Source organism: Archocentrus centrarchus, chromosome 22 (genome assembly GCF_007364275.1).
Source record: "Archocentrus centrarchus isolate MPI-CPG fArcCen1 chromosome 22, fArcCen1, whole genome shotgun sequence".
Taxonomy (NCBI): domain Eukaryota; kingdom Metazoa; phylum Chordata; class Actinopteri; order Cichliformes; family Cichlidae; genus Archocentrus; species Archocentrus centrarchus.
This window is the reverse complement of record NC_044367.1, coordinates 15,667,574-15,680,113: the sequence shown is the minus strand read 5'-3', so window position 1 is coordinate 15,680,113 and position 12,540 is coordinate 15,667,574. Positions and strand designations below refer to the sequence as shown.

General features: G+C 40.8%; 2 protein-coding genes across 2 annotated transcripts in view; both read left to right on the top strand.

Moving 5' to 3' along the window:
* Positions 1-4,238, top strand: part of spred1 (sprouty related EVH1 domain containing 1) — a 33,522-nt gene extending 29,284 nt beyond the window's left edge. The window contains exons 5-6 of the mRNA XM_030719471.1: positions 1,114-1,269; positions 1,410-4,238. Of these exons, the coding sequence (XP_030575331.1) occupies positions 1,114-1,269; positions 1,410-2,096 (843 nt within the window). The 3' untranslated portion in view covers positions 2,097-4,238. The remainder of the gene's footprint in view (positions 1-1,113; positions 1,270-1,409) is intronic.
* A 4,606-nt stretch (positions 4,239-8,844) lies between these two features.
* Positions 8,845-12,489, top strand: fam98b (family with sequence similarity 98 member B). Its single transcript, XM_030718881.1, has 8 exons — positions 8,845-9,016; positions 9,173-9,321; positions 9,406-9,528; positions 9,610-9,782; positions 10,630-10,710; positions 10,888-11,004; positions 11,169-11,336; positions 11,422-12,489. The coding sequence occupies exons 1-8, from the start codon at positions 8,979-8,981 to the stop codon at positions 11,725-11,727; spliced, it is 1,155 nt and encodes a 384-aa protein (XP_030574741.1). The 5' UTR covers positions 8,845-8,978; the 3' UTR covers positions 11,728-12,489.
* The last annotated feature ends 51 nt before the right edge of the window (positions 12,490-12,540 follow it).

Sequence of the window (12,540 nt, the reverse complement as noted above, 5' to 3'; positions counted from 1 at the left end):
GCAGGCATGTCCATGAATTTGAAGTTTGATCGTGCTTTGAGGACGATCAGTGCACAATTCACATTTTTACGTATTTTAAGTGAACATTTGAATGAGCTGGAAGTTGTGAACATAGTTGCACTGAAATAGAGCTGCACAAAATATCACAAGGCTCTTAACGTAATAACTGTCCTCCCCCAACTCTCATCACCTCTGCATGCATGAATCACAAAATCACCACTGCTTTTGATTTTGTTGCCATGAGTACTGAAGTATAGTGAAGAGTATCCTGTTGGATGCTCTGTTTTGTATTATTTCTATAGACGTGTAAAAATATTTTCCTGTATTTGATGCCATCTGTGTCATTCACAAGATGTTATTTATAGGCGTCTCTTCCCGATTGATGTCAACAGAGAGCTTTCTTCTTCTAAATATTACTTGGCGCGAGGTGGAAGGAATTAATTGTTCATATTCACTTTCCTGCTTGTGGGTTCGTTTATCTCCCCTCCCCCCCCAGCTGTGTCAAAAGCCTTTTTAGGCTAGTGTTTGTAGATTTTTGCATCAGTTAAAATGTTTGTGGGAACACATGCAAGGCTGATGGGAACTCTGAGTTCTAAACAGAAGGGCCTTGAGTCATCCACACAGCTCAGTCATTTGGACAAGCGTGGGTGCAGGCTGCCCCCTGGTGGTTAAAGTGGCACACACATGCACACACGCAGCCTACACACACACACACAGCCTACACACACTGAGTCAAAGCTGTTGTGGTCATGAAAACTGAATTGATCGACCATTAGAGGTTTTGACAGTGAAATAGTATCGTGGAATGTGAGAATGATCGTTTTGCTTCTTGGATTTTTTTTTTTAGGGCTGTTTTCATTTATTTTCTTTTTTTAGTAATTTGATAAAAACAGTGATAACTGGCAGAGCCCAAAGTGGTATTTTCTAATTGTATTTAGGTACTTTGACTGGTTGCTAAATATCCTAACTTGTTATTTCATCATCGGAGTGTAAATTAACCGTACAGATGCTTTTATGGATGTTCTTTTGACGTGCACACTAAGGGAAAAAAATGTGAATGTGTTTTAAGTTTCATTCTATTTTGTGGACTTACTTGTTTCTGTATGCCTCAAGGTGTGCGACGAGCCTCCTTCCATCTGCACCCCAATGAAAGAGCCCTTCTCTCCTCTGAACAATGTCGTCTCCACCGAGCCATTCAGGGGCTGCTACGTTCGCGCCCAGCCCTTCGACGAGTTCCCCTCCAGCAACCGGCGCTACCTGCCTCCACAGGTCTGCCTCTGCCTTACTGATTTATGTCGATATGTAATTCTTTGAATTAAATTAATTTTTTACTTAGTTATTACCCTAAATTGATGTTCTTCATTTTAAGTAATCCAACTAATTCTCAATTCTCAATTTTCTTCTTTAAGTCGACTCGCCGTGTCAGTTTTCGCATGGACGAAGAAGAGATCGTCCGCATCAATCCACGCAAAGACGTGCTCATCCGTGGCTATGAGGACTACCGCCACCCTGTCATGTGGAAACCAGAGGCCGACCGTGAGGACCTGGACTTCCCCACTGCTTTTCACAAACTGGACAGTAAGAAGTGCGAGTACCTCTTCCCCGATGGCCCCGGTGGGGACTCCCACTCTGGCCCTGGAATGGGTATAGGAACAGGTATGGGGCTCGGGCTGGGTAAGGACACAGCCATCAAGACTCAGCCGTCACCCCTCATGAAGTCCAAAAAGAGCCGACGGCGGCGAGAGGACGGCGAGCGTTCGCGGTGCATCTACTGTCGGGAGATGTTCAACCACGAAGACAACTGGCGGGGGCAGTGCCAGGATGCCCCCGACCCAATTAAGCAGTGCATCTATAAAGTCAGCTGCATGCTATGTGCCGAGAGCATGCTGTATCACTGCATGTCTGACTCAGAGGGTGACTTCTCAGACCCCTGCTCATGTGACACTTCTGACGAGCAGTTCTGTCTGCGCTGGCTGGCCCTGGTGGCGCTCTCATTTATTGCGCCCTGTATGTGCTGCTACCTGCCTCTGCGCGCATGCCACCACTGTGGCGAGGCCTGCCGCTGTTGTGGGGGCAAGCACAAGGCCGCAGGGTGACCCGACACAGGACACTGGGACACCATCAAAGCTAGCTAACAAAGGAAGTGGATAAAAGCGGAAAATTATAAGCTGGCATCCTTTTTTCATTCCCCTCTCAGACGGGGTGATATGTTGTTGATCCCCACTTTGAGGGCTTTTGGAGATTTCAGTTTGTGTTTGTCGCCGACAAGCAGCAGCGGAGGACAAAACCATATGCTTTGTGGGGGGGCTCTGAGCACCAAGCTAAGCTCAGGAGCTTGAGCTGAGGAGAAGAGGAAGAGGAGAAGTCACGATTAATAGACTTGGAGATGTTACTACACGCATCTGTACACACAAACACACACCTCTTACATTCACACTCATAAGCCAGGCCACAAATATCAGACTTCTAGTACAAGTTATGTGTAACTTTATGAAGGAAAAATTGTCTTTTGTACAGAGAGTGACGACTTCATGGCAAAAAAAATAAATCAAAACTATTCTGCGCTGAGGAAAAAGTACTTGCTGTTTGGGTATGCTAAAAGGGATCTGTTTTTGCTTGTTTGTGAATTTGCAGTTAGGTAACAGTGGCCTTTCCTTCACGGCTTAAGCATTCGCTGACAATGTAATTATTAGACAGAGAAAAGTGCACTATTGATGATATTACCCCTGAGTAAAGGTAATCCTCTGAAATTCTTGTGGTATATTAACCACGTGTTATATTGTAATTTTAATGCTTGAGAGTAGTTGCTGTGGTGAATGTACGGCCATTTGATTTCCTTCTTTCCTTTCCATCAAATGTTTTTTTTCTTTTTAAAGAAAAGTAACAGGTTGATTTTGAAGGTCCACCTCAGCATAGCTTTTGCAGTTCGTTTAAAAAAAAAACAAAAAAACAGTTAAAATGATTAATCTCCTTTCCTGAGCTGATTTAGACCATTTGATTGCATTCCAAAATAAAGGGATTGATTCCACGATTAGAAGGGGAAAAAATGGTAATGACTTACCTATGCCCCCCCCAAAAAAAGTTTTATTCTTTCACAATAAAATTGCATTTTAGAACCTCTTGAACCACAATACACAACAGTTTCATTTACTTCAGTGAATCTCAGTTTTAGTCCAGTTATTTACTGCTGTAGTGAAATTGCTGGGTTTTTTTCCCTTTTTGTTTTGTTTCTTCATTGTTGGGGTTTTTTTTTTTTTTTTTCCTGCTCATTTTTATGATTAGTTTTTAATCAAGTGTTGAAATGTTACTCAACCAGCAAGTTTTGTTTCGGTGAGGTCAAGGGGTTACAGTGCTCCTTGGTTAAAACGACAAAGCACTTAAATTAGACTATTCTTTTAATGAGAAACCTTCGGATTTTGGAATTAGTTTGCTCATAAATTGGATTAAGTTAGCATCCTGGTTGTTAGGGGTGGAAAAAGCCCTCTTTTAAAGCACTGTCTCTAAGCTTTGGTTGCAGCACTCTTTTCAAATTTCCTTGTTTGATCCCATGAATCTTTCTGTTTAAATGCGGTATTACATCGTTCCTCAAAAGTTAGAGCACTCCTTCCATGAATGAGCTGGTGAATGAATGAATGCATTGTTTTTAGGAATGCTGAGCATCTTAGCTATTAAAACCAGAGATGTTTTGTATGCTTGTGTGCATAGGTGGTTTCATGTTATGTAACGTCACCAGTGACTATGTGATTCAGGCTTTGACTCATCACAGTACTGACCACCATTCTGTTTTTTTGGAAGTGCTGGCTTCAGAGTAAACAAAGAAATGAAACGCACTCATTTGCTTTCTTGCCAAGTTAGATTAAGAAGAGCGACACTTGTTCTGTTAAGACTGAAAGCAGGATGAAGCAGCTCACCAGAAATTGCATTAATTAAAATCTTGTTTCTCCTTTTTTATTTTTATTTTTTTCAGTTATTCAAAAAGCGTATACAAGAAGGAGTTAAGAAAATATGGATGCACGGATGTATAAAATAATTTAGCCAGTGCCAGCATGTTTTTCTCTGTTTAATTTGTTTTTGTTATTTATTCTCATCTTTGTTCCAGGGAAACAAAGAACTCTTCATCCTTAATAAATGACTGTTAAAGTCTTTCACCTCTTCATCACACCATCTTTGAACATTTAAGGGGTTTATGCACAAAAAAAAAAAAAAAAAAAAAAAGAGACTAGCAGCCACGTGGAGACCAGAGATTATGGAATGTCAATGAAATTCGGTGTCTTGTAGTGATGACAGACGGAATAACAGTGATGTGAAGTGGCTAGAGGCGAGCATTTGAAGCAACTGTCAATGGGATAGCAAAGGGATACCACTGACTGACAAATGATAGGGCAGGAAATAGGGTTTCCTATGCAACCAGTGCCTGAAATGTCTGCAAGCAGCTGTCATCTACAAAGCGAGAGGTGACAAGCGGATTGCTTTATATGTGTACAGGGCTATAGCCAAAATTAATGTGACGCAACAGAAACATCGGTCACTTGCACTGGTAAATGTCACCTTATTTGCCGGTAGGCAAGATCAGTATATTGACAAAAAAAACAAAGGATAATTACAGAGTGATATCTGTGAGACTGTTATTGTGGCTTCCTGGTGTTGTCCCCAGCAGGGGCGGCATCTGCAGCAGAGACTCCCAGAAGTCTTGACGCTTGGCCACAAAAAATGGTCATGTGCATCACCCCGTGTAAGCCTGCAACTTGTCATTTCTACACTGGATTAAACAAGCTATAACCTGTAAATTAGTAAGCTGTGGAGGTGGATTATGTTTCCCTCTGTTTCCAGTCTTAGTTACCTGAATTAAGCTCCATATTTAACAAATAGATATGATGATAACCTTCTGGTCTAACTCTTGGCAAGAAAGACAATCCCCCCCCACCCCCTCTCCAAATAACTGACATGCTCCCTAACTGCAAAGTGTAATCCACCTCAAGTTTTAATGGCAAATTTGGTACGACATCCAAATGCTGTTACTATCAGATATGCATGTTTTCCCACCTCCTGTCACTCCGAGTTTAAAAAAAACAACAAAGAAAAGAAACTACATCTAACTTTGGAGTACAAGAGAACCATTTATCTTCCAAATTCCTCCCTAACCAATGCTCCCTTTACTTTCTATGCAAACCTTTGAATGTGGGAAACGCATTGACCTCTCTGCGGACTGAGTCAGTGATGGGACAGGACATTTTAATGCTATATAGGTAGATGACCAAACCCTGGTACCAAACTCCAAACACCTGTAAATACGTAACACTATATTTAAGTACTGATAATAATCCCAGCTTTTTTCGTCTTTGAAATTTTAAAGCTAGAGCTGTATTTATCGTTGCTGTCAGCATATACTGTAGCTTCAAATGACAGCATTTGTACATAGGTCACCTTTTAGTATTATTTCACATTGAAAAGTAGAGGGCGTTTGTGATGGAAATGACTATTGAGCTTCTAATAGAGTTTCTCTCTAGTTTTGTAAGGTAGAAGGAAGGATAGTGCTAACATGGTACAGTAGTGGCAGTCCACTTGTTTTTAAATTTTGATATATATATATATATATATATATATATATATATATATAATATAAAGCTGCTAGATACAATCACTAATTTTATTGTGTTGACAGAGAAAATCAGCTATGAACGACTGTTAAACCCTAATTCTCCAACAGCATATAACGACAACGGTCAGTTTTGAAACGTTTGATTGCTCTGTGTGATGAAGTGGGACACTTGTGCATGTGTGTGTGTGGGTGCGCAAGTGTTACTATATGTGCCCACAGCTGTGCGTTTGTATGTATGTGTGTGTGTGTGTGTGAGATTCCTGGTAGGTTGGCGGTGTGCGTGCCTGCGGGGTTGGTGTGTGTAACCAAATGTTTGGTTGGTTGTCTTATTCTCCCATAGTAATCTGATTGCCCTGCATAATTGCAAGCTGAACCAAGGTTTGATGAACCTGATTAAAACTTGCTGGCTGAGAAGCAAAATGTAGGACGTGCATTTATACAAAGTGTAGAGAATGCTGAAATAACACTTCTCATTCTGCATTAACCAGCACAGTGCAACTTCCTGTCATGTACTGTATTATATATGCAACATGTGTCTGTCCGCTTTAATATATATATATTTTTTTGACCTGCATTATATAAGACTTCAGTTTTAACCACTTTGCTGCTAGTCTTTTATCCTCTTTCAATCTTGGAAACTGTGCATATCTTTGGGAATGCATACAAGTGTACATTCTTGACATTGTGTAGATTAAGAAAGAAAAAAAAAAGCTATATAAACCTGTTTCTCTTCAGTGTATTGTTTTAAAACAGTTACTTTTTACAGCAGTTGAGTGGTTATGTTTCAATTCTCCGATGCTTTGGTGCACTGATGATACTATATGTAAGCTTTTTTTCCATCTTACAGCGCTCGATGTAACATTTATGTGATTAGTTCTAAATAGTGGAAGACATTTGTGTTTTGAAACTTGCAGTATAAATGGTACTATTAACTATTCTGTAAACACTGCCTGTTTTCTTACTTTTCGTTCTTTCACTCTCTCTTTTGTGCACATTTCTTTTTGTGTGCATCTCTTTTCTTTTTTTTTTTTTTTTTGTTTCCTTTTAGTGCCATCTGCTTTCACATCCTGACAACCTCAAAAAAGTGCCTCACGTCCATCCTAGTTTCCATCTTAACATCTCTTGTTCTGGTTTTATTGGTTTCTACACGTCTAGGTATTACCATGGTTCAAGAATACCAAGTATCTGTTGTAAAATTTATAGTACCAATAACTCATGTCATAGTTGTATTTTCTTTATACAGATGTAGCTTGTTACTTTTCATAAATATAATGTAAATATGCATACATATGTTTGTAACTGTTTTTATGTTACATCATACACTTGTAATTTGACATATCAAATAACATTATCATAATAAAATGGTGAGTTTTAATCTTTTGTTTCCTATGCTTGATTGATTCTTGATCGGACCCACATATAAAATGTTGCATAGAGAAGCCAGTCTGATACATTCAACGCATCACGATATTAAAAGCATCCAATTCTGCATAGGCTACACTCGTGCTGTCGAAACAGCTCAGACACTTCAAAGTGTGGACTGCACAAGACCTCTGAAGAGGTTCTGTGAGGACGGAGAACCAAGACTTCAGCAGCACATCCTTTAGGTGCTGTAAGTTGTGGGGTTGGGTCTCAGCCCCCCACCCCCTCAATCTATCCATCAGTGCTTTAAAAATGTGGCATGACACTTTTTTAAAAAAATTTTTTTATCTTTAGAACTAGCTAAGATTAGAAAAAAAAATAAATAAATAATATACAAGCATCCTTGCTTAGATAGGCAGAAGTATAATTAACATTTTTTTTCAGATTATAGAAAAAAGGCTTACAGACTCAGCATTATCCTGAAGAACAAGGCTGCCTCTATCAGGAAATACAGTTGCCGTAAGTGGTTGGTTGTGGTCTGGAACATTAGGTAGGGGGTAGCACTCACATGAAAGCCAGGACATAAAGTTTCCCAGCAGAACCTTCCCCAAAGCATTACAATGGCTCCACTAGGTTGCCGCCTTCCCTTGAACTCGATGTCATTTTCAAGAAACCAGTTTGACGTGATTTGGCAACATTCCTCAGAGATTTTGGTTCATATTCACAAAATAACATCCCACAGTTGCTGCAGATTTGTCGACTGCACATCAATGATGTGATGTGTGATCTCCTGTTTCATAACATCCCAACGGTGCTCTGTTGGATTGAGATCTGGAGACCGTGGTGGCCATTTGAGTACAGTGAACTCGCTGTCATGTTCATGAAACCAGTTAGACATTATTTTATCCTGCTGGTAGCAGCCATCATAAGGTATGGTCAGCAGCAATACTCAGATAGGGTAAGGAGTTTAAACAATGCTCACCTGGCATGAAGGGGCCCAAAGTGTGCCAAGAAAATATTCCCCACACCATTACACCACCAGCAGCCTGAACTGTTGATACAAGGCTGGATGGATCCACGCTTTCATGGTGTTTACACCAAATTCTGACCTTACTTTCCAAATGCTGCAGCAGAAATTGAGATTGATCAGACCAGGCGATGTTTTTCCAACTTCTATTGTCCAATTTTGGCGAGCACATTGTAGCCTCAGTTTCCTGTTCTTATCTGACATGAGTGGCACCCAGTGTGCTCTTCTGCTGCTGTAGTCCATCTGCTTCAAGGTTTGATGTATTGTGCATTTAGAGATGCTCGTCTGCATGCCTTGGTCATAATTAGTGGTTCTTTGAGTTACTGTTCCCTTCCTATCAGCTTGGAGCACTGTAAAGACTAGAGATGGCTGTGTGCTGAAGTCCCTGTAGAGCTCCTCCATTTCTCCTCCATTCTGTTGCTTGGTTTGATGGTCTGGACCAATGTCTACAAGCCTAAATGCACTGAATTGCTGCCATGTGAATGGCTGATTAGATATTTGCATTAACAAGCAGTTAAACAGGTGTACCTAACTAAATGGCCTGTGGGTATGTATGATATTAGCTGATTATTATCACTGTTGCATTTAATGGTGTGCAATGTAAACAACAGGGTCCTTAACTAGTAGAAGAATTTGCATCTTTTTTCCTTATCAATGCAACGAGGAGCCCTTCATAGTTCTTACTTTGCTATTGTATACTTCTACTTTTGGAAATAAATACGCCTTGCTTATTTATACGTGTGTGTGTGTGTGTGTGTGCGTGTGCGTGTGTGTGTGTGTAATTTTGAGCGAAAATTGAGCTCCTTGTATTGATGTCTTGGAGCGGAACTGAAGTTGCGGAAATTAGCACGTTTCATTCCGGCTCGTTGTCTCAGTCGGACCGCAGTGGAGGAGCGTTAAAGCGTTAAAGAAATGAATGGGTACTAAAGCTGCACATTTTGTCATGATTTAAGTAGATAAACACGCGTGAAACAGGCCGCGGCTTCACCCATGGAGTGTGACATTTTGGACTCGCTAGAGCAGCTTGGGTAAGGGAGTCGCTGTTAGCATAACTGTTTAGCTTCCACATCATGCAGCGTGTTTTCAGTGCCCGTTTTCACTCAAAATAAAGCAACTGTTTGATCCAACAAATCCGTCTAACACCGGGATGTTTTTCACTCTTGGCTCTGTGTGCTGGTCCGCAGCTATGACGGCCCTCTGCTGGAGGAGAAGACGCTGCTCAGAGCCGCAGAGGGCGGCCTGCTGTCGCCCGAGTATGTGGACCTCTGCAGGTGGCTGTCAGCCAGGTTAAAGCCGCTGTGTGACCTGGAAGAGAGCATCACCTCAGGTCCAGGTGGGCAGCATTCACTCTCACCTGAATCTGACCCGTCAAAACTGTGTGCTCACATCTGTTTTGTTTGCTCTTCCCTCCCCCCAGAGGATATGGACAGCCTCCAGCTGGAGATGAGTGGTCTGCTGAAGGAGCTGCATTGTCCCTACGAAGTTTCAGGGATTCTCAAAGGCACTGGGCAAAACACAAAAGATCATCTCAAGTTTGTCTGTATGTACTCATTCTGCTTAAACTAGTCACCTGTAGTGTAAACTCTGCAGTCAGGAAGAAAATTAGATTTTTGTTTTTCAGTGTTTTTAAGCTCCGAACTTCAGGCGGCTCAGATTGTGAGAAGCAGGCAAGTCTCTGATAAACAAGACCAGAATCCAGTGAATCAGGAGCTCACTGCAGTCTGTGAGACACTGAAACTACCGGAGCCACAGGGACAGGAGACAGCAGGAGTTTTCTCTCAGGTTCAAAATAAGGTGAGGCTGTTTTGAACTGCAATTCAGGGAAAGCACACACACACGAGGCTGGATTTGGCCCTGAAAGGATGATAATAAAGGATAAAACCATACATAGCTTTTTATTATTATTATTATTATTATTATTAATTGTCAATTACGTGATGCTAGCAAGACTGTAGTGTAACTGTACATGATTTGAACACATTTTGGTCAGAAAGGTATATCACAAAGTGGCAGTGCACTCAACTCCTGTACAGTAATTCCAAAACAAACAAAAAGAAACTAAAAAGAAACAACTGCTCCTACTTCAACACAAGGCAGTAATGTGTAATGTGGTCCTTTAGCTTCTTGTAACCCTTTTACAGTTTATTCATTTTCTCCCTGCATTACTCCATTAGTTCTCAATATCTGAGATAGCAAGTTGAGAGGAAATCGGCAATGACATTTCCTAGGTTGTATATTGGCTTAATAAAGACAGTATTTCACTGTAGGTTTTTTTTTTTTTAAAACATGGATTTTTATTTTTTGTCTGATGCTCCAACATCTAGAGTAATTACTATACTTTTATGTCACTCAATAGTTTCTCTTTGATACCTAAAGTAGGTACTAATACAGATGGATCCATTAGGGTCTCAGTCACAGGCCTAGAGACCAGTGGACAACCTCCTGGCAACCTTCATTTGCTAGCGAAAAATGAGTATTCCCTGTGCCCACATCATCTGCCATATCCTAATATTTGGATCTCTTTTCATTTCAACATGTACTGTTGACTCATTGTGAGAGAATTCTGCTGTTTTAATTAAGCTCATATCAGTTGATCCAGATTAACATGAAGAAATGCATATGCCTTTTTTTTTTTTAATAGGTTGAAAAGTTACTTAAAACTCTCCCCAGTGCCTCTGTTGGGAACCCAGTGCTGAAGAAATCACTCAGTAGTGAACAGTGGGTATGTATATGACCACCTGAATGTCACAGCTATGCTGTACAGTGTGTGTATATATATATATATATATATATATATATATATATATATATATATATATATATATATATATATATATAATATAAAATCTGTGGTTAAGTTCTATTGTTATAGCTTTCTTTTTCATGCTTGTCTCTGCAGGAAAAATTACAAAGCATCAATGCAACTCTATCGTCGGAGTACGAGTGTCGCCGCAGGATGCTGATCAAACGGCTTGATGTCACAGTTCAGTCTTTTGGATGGTCAGATAGAGCCAAGGTATGTTTACAGTCACTCTTGGAACTATTGTCTGCTTGCTCTTGCTAAACCCAAGAAAATGTAGGTATTAAGACTGAAAAACTTATAACTCTGATACAATGATGCCAGAATGTTTTTGGATTATGAACCAAACATAGAAGTATTCAAATATTTGTGTGTTTTAGGTGAAGGTGGACAGCATGGCACGAGCCTACCAGCCTAAGAGACACTCTTTGAGGCCTCAGTCCTCTGTGGACATGGCAGCACTGCTGGCTGCCAGAGAAGATCTCTGCAATGTGGTGAAGACCAGCAGTGGCTCCAGCAGGGAGAAGACTGCTTGTGCTGTCAACAAAGTACAGCAAATTTTTCCTCACCGAGAATAACTGGATCGATTTGGTTGTTTTCTTCATAGATGTTCTGTTTGTCCTGTCTCTGCAGATCCTGATGGGAAGAGTACCAGATCGAGGAGGACGTCCCTCGGAGATTGAAGCTCCACCTCCTGAGATGCCTCCCTGGCAGAAAAGACAAGATGGTGGAGGTGGTGGCCGGGGAGGACGTGGTGGTGGCGGGGGAGGACGTGGTGGAGGAGGCTGGGGACAAGGAGGACGAGGTGGTGGAGGATGGGGGGGAGGAGGAGGAGGTGGTTGGAAAGGAGGTGGGTGGAATCAAGGAGGACACAGCAGACATGGAGATTATGGAGGACACAGTGGGCATGGAGGAAAGAGAGGACGGTACCAGTATTAGCTTCCTCTAATTGTCTTTTTTAAAGTAGTACTAGTTTTTCATATGACCTCAACTGTTTTGTTTTTACGTCTGTGGATGAGAAAACACTGATGGGTGATTGTCTGCATTTAGTGGAAAATTAGATTCTTTTTATTAAGTTTTACTTCTATTTAATCAGTGTTCATTCTTTTTTTCCCCCTATTCTTACCAGTGTTTACGTAAAAGTAGCAATCACAACATCAGTTTTCACTCATAATGGTGGCGCAAACAAATACTGGGCCCATAATATTGAAGCTGTGTTCTAAATCGAGACTGCAGGTTTTGATAAAATGAATTTCTATGCTAACTCTGAAATCCTACATAGAGGGATGTTTAGGTGTACAGTTAGTATGTAGTATTACAGGAATGGAACACATGCATGCATCTTGAACACTGCCTAGGACAAATACCCATGCTTCAGAACAAAGTACAAGTTTGTGATTCTGCTACTTGTGCTTATTAAATATGCACAGCTGGAATATTAAAAGACGGTTAGATTGAAGGATTATTATAATTATGACTACAATCTGAATGTGACCATAGATTAAGGATAGTTCCTGGGTCTGTGTGGACTGGCTGGAACCACTTCTACCTGAGTACAAGGAGGACAACTACTAAGTCACACTGTATTTCCATAGGAGACTCCCGTTTTTATTTTTTCCTTCTAGGATCCTAGTTATTTATACCATGATGGGAAGCCCTTTCTGCTTGCTGTTTTTAATTAATAAATCTTTCAATTCTCAACTCCCTCTTGTGTTGATGTTATTAATAGCTGCATAAGTGGCAGCCATTGTG